Source organism: Cyphellophora europaea (assembly GCF_000365145.1).
Source record: "Cyphellophora europaea CBS 101466 unplaced genomic scaffold supercont1.3, whole genome shotgun sequence".
NCBI lineage: Eukaryota > Fungi > Ascomycota > Eurotiomycetes > Chaetothyriales > Cyphellophoraceae > Cyphellophora > Cyphellophora europaea.
This window is the reverse complement of record NW_008481809.1, coordinates 121,426-137,849: the sequence shown is the minus strand read 5'-3', so window position 1 is coordinate 137,849 and position 16,424 is coordinate 121,426. Positions and strand designations below refer to the sequence as shown.

At 55.4% G+C, this 16,424-nt stretch overlaps 6 protein-coding genes across 6 annotated transcripts; 3 read left to right on the top strand and 3 right to left on the bottom strand.

The window, feature by feature from the left end:
• Positions 1-482: 482 nt before the first annotated feature.
• HMPREF1541_02961 (uncharacterized protein) lies at positions 483-3,664 on the bottom strand (the record flags this gene model as incomplete). Its single annotated transcript, XM_008717314.1, has 3 exons — positions 483-2,678; positions 2,728-2,793; positions 2,885-3,664. 3 exons carry the CDS (start codon positions 3,662-3,664, stop codon positions 483-485), a joined length of 3,042 nt encoding a protein of 1,013 aa, XP_008715536.1.
• A 1,865-nt stretch (positions 3,665-5,529) lies between these two features.
• HMPREF1541_02960 (uncharacterized protein) lies at positions 5,530-8,250 on the top strand (the record flags this gene model as incomplete). Its single annotated transcript, XM_008717313.1, has 2 exons — positions 5,530-5,888; positions 5,934-8,250. The coding sequence occupies 2 exons, from the start codon at positions 5,530-5,532 to the stop codon at positions 8,248-8,250; spliced, it is 2,676 nt and encodes an 891-aa protein (XP_008715535.1).
• A 1,738-nt stretch (positions 8,251-9,988) lies between these two features.
• HMPREF1541_02959 (uncharacterized protein) lies at positions 9,989-10,877 on the top strand (the record flags this gene model as incomplete). Its single annotated transcript, XM_008717312.1, has 2 exons — positions 9,989-10,733; positions 10,780-10,877. The coding sequence occupies 2 exons, from the start codon at positions 9,989-9,991 to the stop codon at positions 10,875-10,877; spliced, it is 843 nt and encodes a 280-aa protein (XP_008715534.1).
• A 115-nt stretch (positions 10,878-10,992) lies between these two features.
• Positions 10,993-11,643, bottom strand: HMPREF1541_02958 (uncharacterized protein; the record flags this gene model as incomplete). The annotated part of the gene is made up of 1 exon (XM_008717311.1): positions 10,993-11,643. The coding sequence occupies one exon, from the start codon at positions 11,641-11,643 to the stop codon at positions 10,993-10,995; it is 651 nt and encodes a 216-aa protein (XP_008715533.1).
• Positions 11,644-12,037: 394 nt separating this feature from the next.
• HMPREF1541_02957 (uncharacterized protein) lies at positions 12,038-13,315 on the bottom strand (the record flags this gene model as incomplete). The annotated part of the gene is made up of 2 exons (XM_008717310.1): positions 12,038-12,360; positions 12,439-13,315. The coding sequence occupies 2 exons, from the start codon at positions 13,313-13,315 to the stop codon at positions 12,038-12,040; spliced, it is 1,200 nt and encodes a 399-aa protein (XP_008715532.1).
• A 699-nt stretch (positions 13,316-14,014) lies between these two features.
• HMPREF1541_02956 (uncharacterized protein) lies at positions 14,015-15,757 on the top strand (the record flags this gene model as incomplete). Its single annotated transcript, XM_008717309.1, has 1 exon — positions 14,015-15,757. One exon carries the CDS (start codon positions 14,015-14,017, stop codon positions 15,755-15,757), a length of 1,743 nt encoding a protein of 580 aa, XP_008715531.1.
• Positions 15,758-16,424: the final 667 nt, after the last annotated feature.

Here is a 16,424-nt window from a genome sequence, read left to right as displayed (position 1 = left end):
ATGGTCTGAAGCTGCGGGGAGCGAAAATCGAGTCCGCAACTTTTTTCTCCATCTCGACAAGGCTGCATCCTGGTCTTGGCGCGGACTATAAGGCTACATTTTGCCTACCCTATAGAACCAGCGCACGTAAGAGCGCCTCTCATGGTCTGTATGCACCTTACAGGTACCATCCATCCACCTTGTTCAGTCCTGGCTCTTGAGCCTTGCATGTTCCTGGGTCACCAATAGAGACAGAGGCTACGTTCAGGGACCTGTAACGTGCTGTGCAGATTTGAGTAACAATCGAAACCCTGAACGGAGACGTGACGCGGTATTGACCAACAACTATATCTGTGAATTATGTGCCAGCTGTCAGAAATTACTCATCGCTTTTGCTACGCGCCAGATGCTGATATCCAACGTACGTGTATGACGCCCAATCCATGCCTGCTAAAGTCCAGATCTATCATTCACTCATGTTTTCATACGAACCAATGCATCAATTACAGAACCAGAACTGTCATCGCAGAAAACAGCGCGAGTAGGGCTTTCACGATTGGCGACTGCGTCATCGAGGCGCCACTCTCGAAGTCTGAAGCGACTGGGCTGCCAGATGTCGAAGACGATCCACCTGACTCTCCGGCAGTTGTAGACGCTTCCTCACCGACGGTAGACGTACCGGAGACGGTGGTACCACTGCCAGAAGTTGATCCGGAAGCCGAACCGGAGGCTGAAGCGCTGGCCGTTCTCGATATCGTACTGTCACTGCTACCACTGCTCTCCCTGCTGCTACCGGAAGTTGATGTCGAAGCCGAAGCACCAGCAACATTGGTACTAGATCCCGATGTCGAACTGGCTGCGGAGTCAGAAACCGAGCCTGGCTGCGTAGCAGCAGTGGATGAGTCGCTAGAGTCCGCGTTCGAGGTGCTGCGACTGGCAGCCGTTGTGCTGGTCACCAGAGCGGCCCCCGTGGCGGCTGAAGAGGATGCAGATGTCGACGTTGGTCCATCGTCGCAATAGTTCATCCACTGAGTGAGACTGTTGAGAAGAGGAGGAACGCCGATGGGCTCATCTTCCTTGTTGTTCTCAATGCAGGTCCTGCAAGAGTCCAGGTATCGAGGGAAGTTGCTTTGGGGCGGGCAAAGTCTGTCGTATACTTTGCCAGTCTCCTGAGCAGCGTAGCCGCATAGGTTGCAGGGATCATAGCAGATTGCTGGAACTAGATTCTGCGAATCCTGGCGTTTATCTAAGAGAGCGGGCGCGGTGATCTCAGGATAAGCATCCCGTTTCTTATTCGTGGCTGTAGGAAAGACGTGCGCCGGATTAAGGAACTCCAGAATCTTGGCACCGTAGTGATGAGGCTGGCTTGTAGGCTTCGTCGGGGTGTATGAAGTTTCGTTGGCTGGGCACGGCGTGGGCTGCTGACCACCGGACGCGTTGAATATGCCAAAGTTGAGGCCAAAGAGCTCAGGGTCGAAATTGAAATAGGGCTCGATCGGATCGTACAGAACGCCACACGTGTAGTTGTTCCATGGCCCGGCAGGGTTTTCGACATCTGGTACATGAGGCGGCACGACACACTCCTCTGGCGCGCAGAAGTATGTATCGGCTGGGAGACTCCGCTCGAAATTACACCCAATTTGCTTGGGCTTGCATAACTTTCCGGGAGGACAGCCCCAGGTCCAGTCGCTGGGAACTGGCTGGGCTGGAGTAAATGTAGGGTTGATCGTACGTGACTCGCAAACGACGAGCTCGGTAAGAGTGGTTGTGCTAGCCGGCAAGATCGAGACGATCACCTCAGTTGAGCCAGGCTGGGTTACAGTAGAGACCGAGCCGCTGACGCTCACTATGATATCCACCAGCGTGTTTGTCACAGTTACAAGCGTACCACTCAGGCTGGGAGCGATTGTCGTAACCTGAACTTGCGTCAATGTCTGTGTAGCTGTCTGTGTGGCTGTCTGGGTCTGGAAAAGTGTTGTACCAGATACAACAGTCTCGAGCACTGTGCTGACCTGCGTGATCTCACTGATGATTGTGGTAGGTTGGCCTGAGATGGTAGTTGGTATCTCGAGAGTTGAAACGACCGTAGTCGGAACCTCGATAACGCTGAACTCGGTCACAGTGTCCACAACGGTACTAACTTCCGTGATTCGGCTAGTCACTGTTGTTGGCTGTCCTTCGATTGTTGTCGGGACCTCGATGGTTGATGTGATCGTTGTGGGGCGATCGACAGTAATTTGAGTAGTAGAGATAACGGTCGTGGGCACGGTGGTAGGAATCGTTGAGAGAACTGTAGTGGCTACCGTGACTTCAGAAATCACTGTTGTAGGTTCACCATCGATCGTAGTGGGTATCTCAATTGTTGAAATAATGGTTGTGGGTACTTCAATGGTTGTTTGCACCGTTGAAACAACAGTTGTAGGGATAGTCGTTGGTACGGTCGTCGGAAGAGTCGTTGTATGAACTGATGTGACTACGTCCGTGACTTCTTCCGTGATGGTACTGATAACAGTCGTCTTCTCGCCCTGGATGGTGGTCGTGATCGTCGTCTCAAACGTCGTTGTGCTGGTGACGGTGGATGTATCGGTGATGAGAGACGTCAAAATTGACGTTTCGACAGTGGTTGCTACAGTTGTTTCAACACTAGTTGTCACATCGGTGGTAGTCGATATCGCTGTACTGATAACTGTACTCGTGTCCTATGATGGTGAGTTCTGTGTCTATCAAGCAATGAGGTGGCGGCCTTACCGTCACGCTGATATAAATTTCCTTGATTATAGTCACGTAGCAGGTGACAGTGTCGACTTCGGTAACCTGTTTGGAAAGTCAGCAACAGGAGATCAAGATGCGGAGAAGGTTCGAGATCTTGGTGCAGAGAGGGCTCAGGGAACGCTGGAATACATACAGTGTCTGTCACCGTGGTGGTTACAGGCGGTTTCGTTATGGTGGTGGGTGGCGCTGTTTCCTTGATTGTGGTGGTTTCCCAGCACGTCGTCGTGGACGTGATGGTTGTCGTGTGGTCTGAACAGTCGGGACAATCGACGGGGTAACCTGTAGTTTCTGGACATGTCTGAATTGCCATAAAACCGTCATCCTCAGGCTGAAGCGTGACGGTCTCGGTCTCGGTCCTGGTCTCGCCCGCAGTGCCCTTTCCACTGTCGTCGGCTGCAGTGACGGTGATATACTGGGTATTGTCGGCATTAGAAGCCACGTCTCCAGAGGTGACCGTTTGGGTGTGCGTGACAGTCACTGTCCCTGGCTCGTCGTTACCATCGTTGCCGGAATCGATAGTTTGGGTCACGTAGATGGTCCCCTGGCCATCACTACCAGCCACAGTAACTGTCACCGTCTTCTCGCTCGCAGCTCCCGTTACAGTTACAGTAGAGCCTTCGCCCTGGACCGTTTTCTCACTTCCAGCGGCTGTGACGGTCACAGTAACCGTTTCTCCGTCGCCTTGCACGGTCTTCTCTACCGTCACGGTTCCTTCCTCGCCTTGTACAGTTCTTTCTACTGTGACAGTCGCTGCGGCGTCCTGTACGGACTTCTCCACTGTCACAGTTGCGGCATCGCCTTGAACAGTCTTCTCAATTGTAACAGTACCTGCAGCGGGGCATGAGTCGTCCTGTGCGAAGGTCAGGGGAAGCAGGAGGGCAAGTAACCCGTAGCATAAAGCTCTCCTCTGCATGGTAGCACGGAGCAGATATATAACGACAGTTTTTGAGCGAGCGGATAGAGCTGTGAAAGACTGCAGGGCTATAAAGCCTTCGAAAAGGCATGGACAGTTGGGGAAAGGTGGGGGAAAGGTTGGGTAGTTGCATGATATAAAGTGTTAGGGTAGCTCACGGTAATCTGCTTGCCCTGGACAGCTGAGTCTGAGAGGACTGCTCGTCTCGATCGTACAGGGCAACAATCCGAGGTGCACCCCTAGGCAGAATTTGAGTCAAGCTCCGGCATACCATTGACCGGCGTCCCAGGATAGCAGCGGCAAGCCATGTGGGACCGGGAGGATGCTGTCCTAATCCCAGCCCTAGCCTCAGAGGACTGGAAGACATATTTTAGACACGAGGTAGCTAGAATATCTGGATCTTGGTCATTCCGGTGCCGCTGCAGCGCGGGAGCACGCCGTTTTTAGGAAGTGACCCGGGCGAGCTAACTGGTGGGGCTGGGACAGTATTCAGAACAGACGGGAGGATTCCCTAAGGCCAGCGCAGCATGTAGGCAGTTGCGGCTCGAGCGCCGAAGCTCGAACGTGGAGCCATACTGCAGTTGGCAAGAAGAAGGCGAGACGAAAGACCGGCTGAAGGTGACAAGGTGTGCGGTGTACTGTGGTTCAGTACACAGTGGCCCCGTACCGGTCGGTGGACGTCTCCTGCAAGTAGACCACACTAGACCTTTCTCTGCCTAGCATGGGCTTGGCAATCTGACAACAATCTCGTCGCTTGTCATGCCGCGAAAACCACCCTTCCGCCATCATACGACTGGCGTGATTACTTTCAGCCTGATTTGCTCATGCACGCCACAACCCTTCATTGCGAGAAGTACTGACTGTGGCTGCATCAACGACCCAAAGGCTACACCGTCGATCCGAGACACGTGAAGCCAGCATGTGCCTGGACCCCAAATCTTGGCCCGTATCCGTACATCAACCTTTCCAGCCTTGCTGCCATCACCTTGTTCGTGTGCTCGGTTCGCCAGCTCGCTCCCATGACTACCTGTCATAATGTACTGTGAACCTCGGCGTCACCGTCGGGCTCGGAAAAACTGCTTCGCACATTCCTTGGAAGCGAACTTGAGACTTGGGACTAATACGCGAAAGCTGGTACTAACGCAGGACACCTTGTTCGTCCCTACGTGAGCCAGGCACTTACTAGTCAAATTGAGCTAGAGAGCAAGGTACGAGCCGCCTGTGGCCCTGCGATCTTGGCTGTCGCTCTGCCGAATGCTCCCCGGACTTCTCCGGATGACAGGCATACGTGAATTCGGTTGACTGACCGGTGCCTATGGGATTGTATTCACGTGCCGCTAACTTGCTTCTTCTTATGCCTGTCCTGGATATGTTGCGAGGATTTCACATAAGTCGTCGGCATGGCCCGCAAGATGTACGATCTTCCAATCAAAACCGCTGTTGTATCGCAGCATCGCAGCATTACACCTCTCTGTACCCTGCACTGACAGGGCTGAGTCCCTCATCTGCTTGGCACTGTGTCTTGATCAAGCTGGCCTTACGGTCCCGCCAACTGCTTTTCGGGCACCTAGCTCGCGCAACGAAGATCACCTATGCATCCGTTTGTGGACAGCGCCCCACGGGCTGTGGAAGCCACTACAGCTGCTAGTTCTGACCGGGTACATCAATCTGCCTATAATTGGCGTCTGGAATCGGTGCTAATGGCATGGCAACGCCGTATGATTTTCCCTGTCCAGTGCCTGCTTCCGTCTGGTGGGGAAGAGGGGTTTGGCTCTGCTGATCCGTATCTCGCTGAACGCTCGACTCCTCATACATTTCTGGGATTACTTGCTCCTGCGACGCATCTGGAAACAGCACTGTGAGCCATGAGAGCCCTGTTGCTACTCGGATTGTCAGTCCTGACACTGGCGCAGAACGACCAGAGGATCTGTGCCTGGTACAGACCACGATATGGGAGTGTGAGGGATGCGCTGTATATCGATGGCGGCACGATATTAGAGAATGGATGGCAGGACGGTAGCTGGGCTTCCTCAAACCCAACACAGACGTATCCTTCTGGTGTGCTCTATGCGCTCAACTTCTCCAACACATTTGAGGGACTGGAGCCCGTGGATTTGCGAGAACTCTTGACAGAGCTCCCGCTTACTGCTGGAGGTCCGTACGATGCGCCTGACTTCAGCGAGGGTGCTATGTTCACGAGTGATTACGAACTATACACCTACGGGTCAGTCAAATCTATCGCATCGTGTGGCTACTAACGCGGTCGTAGAGGTCTTCCTCGGAGTGACTCGTCGTCATCAACGATTTTGAATTACCGCCTATTTCCCTCAGAGGGACAGACGATCTTCAGCCCTGGTCCGCGGACTGGTGTTGATCTCGACAACGATGTTTCGAACTACGTGACTTCTGGAGGATGGGCGAGTGCCCCTTCCGAGAACAAAGGCTGGTACTTCAGCGGCATGCGAGCTGCATCGTGGGGCCCGCTTGCCCAGATGGCCAGCACGGACGATGTCAGGGCGGTTACAGACCTATCAAATGTGCTCATCACTGCAGATTTCACGTCCCCCGGGAGTGCATCGTGGCAGAACACAACTTTGCCTAGCGACGTACGGCCTAGAGTCAACCCTGAGCTTGTTTGGATCCCTGTTGCGCAGCAAGGTGTGCTGTTAGCTATCGGTGGAGTGCTTCATCACCAGAAATTCGGAAACTATGGTCTTGAAGATGATCAAATTGAAGAGAGCGAAGAGATAAGCCCGTCCTTCATGACCCAAATTCCAGTCTATGATATCGATGGCGACGAATGGTACCTTCAAAACACCACTGGCGACGCTCCGGACTTTCGAGCAGAGTTTTGCGCCGTGGTTGCGGCCCTGCCTGACGATACCTCAACATACGACATCTACATCTACGGTGGAGACAACGGCCTGCCAGGAAGCAGAGCAATCTATGCCGACGATGCTGTCTGGGTCCTCTCCGTGCCAGCATTTCGCTGGACAAGGGTGTCGACTGGAGCCTTCTCGCACGGCCGCAGTGGACATTCCTGCGCGACACCCTTTCCAAACCAGATGCTAGTTCTGGGCGGCCAGAACCTTAACTCTACCACGTTTTGCATACAGGACGGCAGTGTCATTGATGTCTTCAACCTGAACACGCTTGAGTGGACGCGCAAGTACTCCTGGGACACCTACGAAGACTATAGACGCCCACAGATCATCATTGACGCCATTGATGGGGCTGCTGGAGCCGACTCGGCCGTGAGGGCTCTATTTGACACCACGTATACCACGGTTCGAAATACATGGTACCCATACACTGCAGGTGGTAGCAATGACACAAACTCCGGCAACGGGACCGATACGACCAACGTTGAACGCTCATCGACAGGCGGAGGAACTAATGCAGGAGCCATTGCGGGAGGTGTCGTTGGCGGTATTGCGGTCCTCGTCATTGGTTTTCTTATTTTCTGGTTCTGCCGACCGTCGCGACGGGCGGCAAGAAAGTCTCGCAACTCTACCACTGCCTACACGGAAACGACGCTCGGTGCAAGCGCGGTGTCTCGCTGGCTACGACGGACAAACTTCAACGAACCTCCGCAGCGCCAGGCTGGCCTGAAGGAAGGCTCGGAGACGGACGCGACGTCGAACGATGACCATATTGTTCCCGCCGCCAATGCGCGCCCACCAACAACACTCGATGGCCCGGCTGAGTTGTACGGCGACGAGCGCGCTTTCCACGAAATGTCGACCGACGATGGCTTCTCGCCCCGATCATCCACGGCCGTCGACAACACAACCAATCGCACACGCCATACCTCGGTTGAGGCGGGCAGCGAACCAATCCATGAAATGCTCGACGACTCCGTCGTCTCTCCGCGCCAATCAGCGCAGGTCCCCAGCCAACCGTTCGTTTGGAAAGCCGAGCACCGACCTTTCGGCAGCATTGACGAGAATTCGGCCAGTGGGCCCCTCGCCAGCCTGGCTGCCGGTGTTGCAGGTAGCAATTCTGCCATTTCGCACCCTGGTAGCACGCAATCCGGCTCTGATCGCGGCGCAGTCAGCCGGACCAGCGTCGACCAGTCATCACGCCCCAGCATCAGCGGGCCTCCTCCCGGCCACGACATTCGGCCGACGCTGGACCGAAACGAAAGCAGCATCTCGTCTGAGCTGCCCACCTCACCACCCTCGAGGCATGGCTCAAACTTACGCATGTCCGCGAACGCCGCTGGTCCCATCTCCCCGAGTCTGGCAGACGTGGACCGCCACGCACAAGCGGGTGGCATAGTCAGTGCCACGTCGGGCAGGCCGGGCTATGGGCGCCACGGCAGCAGTCTGGTCAGCGCCGTGAGCGAGAACGAGAAGGCGATGCTCAAGGACGAAAAGCGTGTCGAGGGAGACCGGCGGGAAGCTCGGCGGATATTGGAGGGGGAGAAGGAGGAGGTTATGAGTCCCGTGGCGGCCAGTGCGTTGGAGGAGCGGAAATCGACAGCAGCGGAGATGAGTGAGACGCCGAAGGAGGTGCGGCGTGTGGCGAGCAGTTCAAGCCGGTTCAAGGAGGATCTTACGACGCTAGGCGAGGCGGAAAAGTAAGCGAACGCACGCTGGGTGGTTCGTGGATTTTTTGCAGCGTGTTTATCATTTGAGTGAGAGTGGGACCAATAACTACTATCACAGCTTTCGACGAGCTGGCTCTTCGAATTTGCGCATGCAGTAGCACCTGACCTGCCCGGTCGTTCTGACAAAGCCTCAGCATAGACCTGTAAGCCCTTGAAACCCGAAAGCGCTGGCCAGCTCTGCCAGAAGGTCAGTCGCTATCTGTGGTTTCGGCACCGAGTGAACTTCATTGGTCTCGCAATGTCAACCTTTTTTTGGTGGTTGAAGTACGCTACATTGCATCAGGAGTAACGCCTCGCCCGGAGCTCTGCTATCAATAGATAGGCGAGGTACAAGCTGAGTTCTCCGTATTAGTTCGGCCAGTGCGAACGTCTCGCAGAAGGACACACTCTAATCTCGCTTCAAATCCTCCTGGAAGCCCGACTTTGAGCGTGTCGGTATCGCAGGGCGCCTGAAGCCTGGACTTGGCTGTTGTTGTCCCCCCCTCGACGTCGCCCATGGCTTTCGTTCCAACTCTAACTTGACAAGGAAAGATCGCTCTTCATTCATTGAGGAATTCATCAGTGGCACCAGCAGTCTGACCCCATCATCACTATTGAACCAAACCACGTCCGCAACTCAGCTGGCGCCAAGGCTTTTACTGCCTGATGTCCTTCTACTCGGGCCGGCCCCGTCTGAGTCGTCCTGGATGGCTGCGGACAGAGTCACGTCTTAAAATCATCCGCGACCGGTGGCGGGGAGTGAAGCTAGACCTTCTAGTCAGTGCAAGCGCTAAAATCACAAGGACCGCATGGATCTACTTCACGATGGCCCAACAGGTATGCTTGTAATTCAAGTCCTCTAGCTGATCTATCGGCGCACTCGTCTTGGTCAGCAGTCACGGGTCATGCTAGTTACTAAGTACGAGCATGCATACGATCTCGTATCTTGAACGCCGGCGATTCAAATACCCATGTACTTGGAAATGGTGCATATCCGACCGGCGTTCTGCCGAAGTCAACATTGGGCGGTTCATTTGCGTTTGTTCAACCCATGCAAGCTGCTAGCACGACCGCATTCGGCAGGCGACTAACGCCTTATAGCCATCGCTTCTTGCGCAAAGACGGCATACAGAATACCCGTCCTTCCCGGCACGATGTTGGCTACGTCAATCATGATGTACTGAAGCCTGGTACAGCTATCTCGGAACGCGACAACGCCTTCATTGTATGCACTTATGTTTCCGCCCGGTCGGCGTAACCACAGTCCCTGACTCTTCCGCTTCCACCACGGGGGAATCATTTGAGGCTAGGGCGTCACATCTCCACGAATCACAAGGCGAGAACTACGCCGAGGCTGCAGCGGCTCCACCTGCTCGCTCGCGAATCGATCGGATGCTTATTATCACGAGCAGAGGGATAGGAAATACGACAGAAGGTTAGATAACGCTGGTCACCTGTACGACTGCTCGCATTGTGCCTGGGGCCGGAGAGATACGAGGCACAGGCACGGCACGGGCTCTCTACGGTGCGTATATACGACGATGGCGTGCGCCTTGTTTGGAGGGCAGATGTGTAGTTGGCTTGCAGCTCAAGACTATAAAGACCACCAACACCGGGTCGGTCATCGAACCACTCTACCGTCAACCATAGAGAGCACCGCGAATCCGTAAAGACCAGCACCCGCATCTCCCTGTCCGCCGCCACGAATTCCACAATCCTCCCACACCCTCACGATGGTGTCCCTCCCCCTCGTCGAATCCTCCAACGCGCTCATCAGCAGCACGCTCCCCGGCCCCCTGACCGCCATCTTCGTCGGCGGCACCAAAGGCATCGGCGCACACACCCTGCGCGCCTTCGCGCGACACACCGCCGCCCTCGCACCCACCGTCTACCTGATCGCGCGCTCCCCGGCCGCGGGCGCCGCCGTGGTCGCCGAATGCCGCGCCCTCTGCCCTTCGGGGACCTTTGTCTTCATGCCCGCCGACGTCGGCCTGATGCGCGAGGTGGACCGCGTGTGCGCCGAGATCGCGGCGCGCGAGCGCAGCGTCAACGTCGTCTTCATGAGTCAGGGCAGTTTCGACCTGTATGCCAGGACGGACGAGGGGTTGGGCGTCATGGGCAGTCTGGCGTACTACTCGCGCGTCAGGTTCGCGAGGCAGTTGTTGCCGTTGTTGCAGAGGGCGGAGGGGCTGAGGCGCGTGGTGAATGTGTTTACGGGGACGAAGGAGGGGCCGTTGGATCAGGAGGATATTGATTGTTTGAGGCTCAAGGGGCCGTCGGGGATCATGAAGGCGAGGGGCCATGCGGCTAGCTTGTTGACTTTGGGGCTGGAGTGCCTGGCGCAGGAGGCGCCGGATGTGGGGTTTGTGCATAATTTTCCTGGGTTTGTGAATACGGATCTGGGGGATACCATGCCCGGGTTGATGGGCGTTGCTATGCGGGCGATGGGAAGGCTGGTGGGGACGTGGAAAGCTCTGAGTGGGCACGAGGTTGGCGAACGACATGTGTTTCTGCTAACAAGCAGGCGTTTTGCAGGGAATCGGAAGGATGGGGTGGCCCTGGAGGGCGTGGATATGGCCGAGGGGACGGACGGGAAGACGGGAAGTGGCATGTATTCAGTGAATGAGCAGGGCGAACCAGGCGACACGCAGAAGTTGCTCGAGGGCATGAGGCAGGACGGGACTCGGAAAAAGGTATGGGAGCATACGCTGTCGGAATGGGATGGTATTTTCAAAGCTTAGGAAGCATTCAGCTCTTGCAGTAACTCCCGCACCTCGGCCATGTCAGGCTTTCTCTCATTGTAGATGGCAGCGATTAGGCTCGAGTCGATGTTGGGGAACTGCTTTTGCAGCTCTGCCTGGTTCTTGTCATCGTCCGTCTGCCGCGCCTGCGACTCGTATTGCTGCATGGTCTCGACCTGCGCGCCGGCGTCTTGCTGCTGGGCGAGAAGCTGTTCGGTGTCGGATCGTTGTATGCTTTGCGAAGGTGGTGGACCTTGAGGAGCCGTATAGCCCTGTTGGTGTGCACTCTGCGGATAGCCTCCCTGCTGCGGGTGCTGACCGTACGGTGTCTGCTGATGCTGATTTGAAGTGTCTTGCGCAAAGTAAGTCTGATTGAGACCCCGCTGCTGGTCATCTGGGCTCTGGTATGGGTTTCCCTGCGACGTAGAGTCGGCCCATGGATTGTTTGAACTCATGGTGCGGAGTATCTTCTGGACTCTACCCACTCTTCCGTCGGTAAGCTTGACTTTGATGCCGCGGGGGTGATTGTGACGGGTAAGCAGTTGCGCAACCGTGCCTTGCACTTCCCTTCCCGTGCGTTGATCGGCTTTGAGGACGATGGACACTGGTAAGCCTGCGGTGATCTTGTTGTACTGAGTAATTGGCATGAAGGATTGAAGGATTGAAGGAGAGAGGAAACGCGGTGGCCTGTTTGTTGGAGGCCAACTTGAGCATCTGCGGCGCAGAGGGGCGACGTCATCCAAGCGTCCCACGTTTCTGGCTTGGCGCTGAGCCCTCTCTGCTCAACTTGAGGCGCATCGTCACCTAGTCTTATAGCACGGTACATGGGTACGGGGCAAAAGAGGGCCTTCATCGCTGTACACCTCTAACTGAAAGGTCTGCTGCATAGTTGCAAAAGCCACACAGAACCAAGCCACACCCACTCACACCTACGAAGCAGGGCATTGTCGGTACTCGAAGTAGCATCACCAACTTCTGAAAACGCCATTGGCATCAAAGCCAAACAGAAGCCTTGTGAAGCTCCTGATGGCACGATGCACCCTACCGACTCTTGAGCCGCGTCTCCAGCATGGCGGTCTGCCCGATACCAGAAGGATAGACTTTGATCAACTCTAGGCCAACCTCATCGAAAATGGCCTTGAATTCGTCCAGGGTCCTTTCTTGACCGCTGACAGTCAGGAGAGAGAAGTCCATCGTATACAGTGCTGTGTCTACACCAGCTTGCGTCCGTTCTGGAATAATCATATCACAGACGATGAGGCGCGAAGAAGGACCCATGGCCGGAATGGTGTTCTTGAGGATCTCGACAACGACTGGGTTGTAAAAGTCATGGAGGAGGCGGCGCATGAAATAGATGTGGGCATCTGGACGGTCAGTGATTGTTCAACATCCTAAGCTGGAATTGATGGCAGACCAGAGTCCAGCACTGGCTGATAACTTACTCTTGATTGGTTGTGGCGTGAAGATATCATACGCCATGGGCCGGATCCCTGTAGTCTCCTCGGGTTTCAACGAGTCGATGACTACTGGGAGATCCTGAAGAATGAGCTCTGCGCCAAAGGAACCCCCACACTCTTTCTGCACTGCGTGAAGCACCTGGCCACGACCACCTCCAACGTCGACTATAAAGGGTCGATCTGGATGGCTTGTGACCTCCTGCTCCATCTCCTTGAACGGAAACATGCCAAGGATCGGGTAGCTCTTCTCTAGCATTGAGAGTACAATATTCCAGAGATGGCGCTCCTCGGGGTCAAGATCGATCACCTCGTAGTACGTCTTGCCCTCATGGCCCGCAGCAAATGCGAAGGGGCTCTTTTTGAGATCATAGATGTCGTCGGGCTTGTGTGCCTTGACATACTCAGGAAACGCAGACCATGTTTTGACCATGTCACCCAGCATAGAAATGAAGCCCCTGAGAAAGTCTGAGGCAAAGGCGAGGGACAGCGAGTTATGGGTGTACTCGTTAACGCCAGTCTCCGTGAATATTCCCTGGGTGATGAGAAGACGTATAGTCCGTGTGACAACAGACACATCGACGTTGCAGTTCTTGGCGATGGCGCTGGCGGGAACGCCAGTCCCATCAGTAGAGATTTCCTTGAATGCGCCAATGCGAGTCAAAATGTAAGCAGCGGACAAGGCGCCGGTATTGTCCAGCCATCGAGTGATGATGTCGGAGGGCTCCTCAAGTGCCCAGCGAATGTTATCGGTGCGCTTCAGCAGAGCGAGGTGACTTGCAGGGGTACCGTCGTGAGATTCGAGAGCAGCGACGAGGGCCTTAGCCTCCGCAAGAGCTTTATCGACGGAACCATTGGCTGCCATGTTGGAGAGTTGTCCTGTTCAGAGGTAGTGCAGGGAGAGTGGGCTGACTGCGGGAGGGTAAGATCTACAGAGCAGGAAGTTCCACCGAAGGAGGGGTTGCGAGAGTGATGTGGAAGCTCATGAGCCATCTCAGCTCTACGCGCCGTGGCGCGCACTATCAGCAGCCCAGCCAGAACGTTGCATCATTGCATCAGATCCATGTGAATGCCTGCGCGGTGCATCGAGGCCGTCAAATGGCAGCCCTGGGCACTGGACGGTGGCTGTGGCCATTCGCGTAACCCGCGGGGTACGGCGAATGCACAACCTGCTCGGTTAGCTTGCTATTGGCGCGGCTCGAGAACAGCCACAACAAGGAAGTTGATAGTACAGTTGCGCCGCCGCCCATACTTCGTTACCATCGAAGTAAGAGACCACAGACTCTGGGCGATGGCCGCTGTCTCCAGATGAAACATCATGTGCGACACAATGAGGCTCTGCGATGGAAGTTGGGCTGAACAGTCGAGCAAGCGGAAGAGGGAGAGGAAGTAGCCGGCGGAACAGGTTTCCGAGACCTTGGCACGTAGTCGCAATTTGTAGGCTCCGACTCGAGCTGGTGCACCGCGACTCTGGCCGATCGCTGGCATCGCATCATCCGTGCGAATTCTCCCTCTGGTTGGTCTGCTTGCGAGGAGTTGCAAGTGAGTATATCTCCCGCCCACCATGGCGGACGTGTCGAACAATTCGCTAAAGAGGCCTCTCTCGGAAGACGATGACCCATCGGGCCAGAAAAGAGCGCGATCAAACAATGGGTCCCCACGTCCCTCAACACCAGGTACACCTGGTGGCTCGAAGCCAGATGTCAACCAGATGCTCGCGCAGGCTCGCGCCAAGGCAGAAGCCCTCAGAGCGCGAATGGGCACAAACAAGCCTGCAACGCCTGCAGCCTCGACTGCGTCCACGGCTCCTCCTGCGACGTCAGCTGCAGATCGCCTCGCCGCCTTGAAAGCAAGAGTAGCAGCTGCGACGAGCAAGTCATCAACCGCATCTGCGCCGTCCCAACAGCGAGCGGCCCCGGTGTCTCAGAAAGGTCAATATGAAGAAATGCCGCAAGGTCGTTTTGGGCTGGATGTGGGCCTGCACCCTCTACTGCGCGACGATGAGCCCAAGGCCACGACAGGACGCGCACAGCCTAAATTTGCAACTGCCATGGGCAACAAAAGAACTCAGGGATCCATTCCCAAGAAAGAGCAGCTTGACCTGTCAGGGCCAAACCTAGAGGAGTTGAAAGCCAACCCTTATTTTGATACCAGCCTGGGCCCTCGAAACACCGGCACGCGAAACCGCCAGTCTCGACAGCTGATATTCAACCAGAAGGGCAAATATATTCAGCAGGCTGTGGCGCTCCGCCGACAAGCGCAATTGGAGGAGATGAAGAACCGCATTGCTGCCCGTGCTCGCCTTGCTGGTATCGACGAAGATCTCGACACAGAACGCGCCTTTCTCGTCCCCGCACCTCCCGAGATTGAATGGTGGGACGAAGGTCTAGTCAATGGCGACTCTTATGCCGCCATCTCCGATCCATCAGGTCTAAAGATCGACACTCCCGACTCCATCATTACTGCCTACATCCAGCATCCCGTTCTGCTCGAACCCCCACAAGAGAAGAACATGCCCGCTCCGAAAGCCATGTATCTTACCAAGACCGAACAAGCGAAGCTACGCCGGCAGAGACGAATGGCCGATCTGAAGGAGCAACAAGCCAAGATCCGCCTCGGGTTGGAGCCCCCACCACCTCCGAAAGTGAAGAAGAACAACATGATGCGAGTTCTTGGTGATGAGGCTGTCAAGGATCCCACGGCGGTAGAGGCTCGCGTCAACCGTGAGATTGCCGACCGCGCACAGAAGCACGAAGAAGCAAATTCCGCCCGTGCCCTGACGAAAGAGGAGAAAGCAGAGAAGCTGGCGCGTCAGCAAGAAGCCGACGAGTCCCTAGGCATTCATTTGCGAGTGTACAAGGTGGGCAGCCTCGCGAACGGCAAACATCGCTTCCAGGTCAGCAAGAATGCGGAGCAGAACAAGCTCACCGGGGTGTGCATCATGCACCCGCGACTCAATCTCATTGTTGTCGAGGGAGGCATTCATTCAATCCGAAACTATGATAAGCTCATGCAAAACCGCATCCACTGGACAGAGAACGAGGAGCCCAAAGCAGTACAGGAGGGAAACAGGGAGGCCCAGGCGAAGTGGCTGGATCCCCGAGACGAGGAAACGGGCGAGTTGAGAGACCTCACAGAGAATCGATGCGAGCTTATCTTCTCGGGTGAGGAGAAGCAGAGGGCGTTTAGGAAGTGGCTCGGCGCCAGGATTTGTGAGACTGATGGACAAGCCAGAGATGTGTTGACGAGGGCTAAGATGCAGGACTTCTGGGCTCAGGCGAAGACTTTCAAGTCGGACGTCTATTGAGTAAGCCTGCTCTGGATGACGTCCCGTCGACTGCACTGAAAGCTGCACTCGTCGACGACAGAGTGCTCAGAGCTTGATCAATGAATCCTTTTGCCAAAACTCGACTGTTCTCGTCCGTTTTCTAACGTTCAGCCCGAACGAGATACCTCATCACGTCCCGTATTGATTGCTGCCGACCAACTCCGCCGTCTAAAGTGCTCACATGCTGTGGACTGGGGCCAAGCATTCTGGGCGATATTCAGGTCGCCTGGTCTGGACAGCTTGTGGCACATGATGTCCAGCCTGCGAGTGCAAGAAGATCGAGGAGTACATATGTGCTTCTGCAGCTGGGGCCAAGCTCAAATCCGCATCGTTCATCCGAGCTCCCATGTTAGTCACATCGTTGCTTCACGGCGGTGCATTGACATGCGCAAGAGCAAGGATCTGCATCCTCCCGAGCTATCAGCCACTCTCGAGCGACGTTCATGCAACGTTGACCGGGATGCAGCCATTCGGAACAAGCTTGCTATCTGCTTCGGATGGTGACACCAGGTTTCAGTCAAATGATCTCCATCGCCTGCGGCCATGGACATATGTGCTAAGTTACTGTGTATAGCAGAACGGTTGACGACCTGATTACGGTGTCCGATAAACCCCGGAGGAGAAGCTCATGTCCTCCTACTCGAAG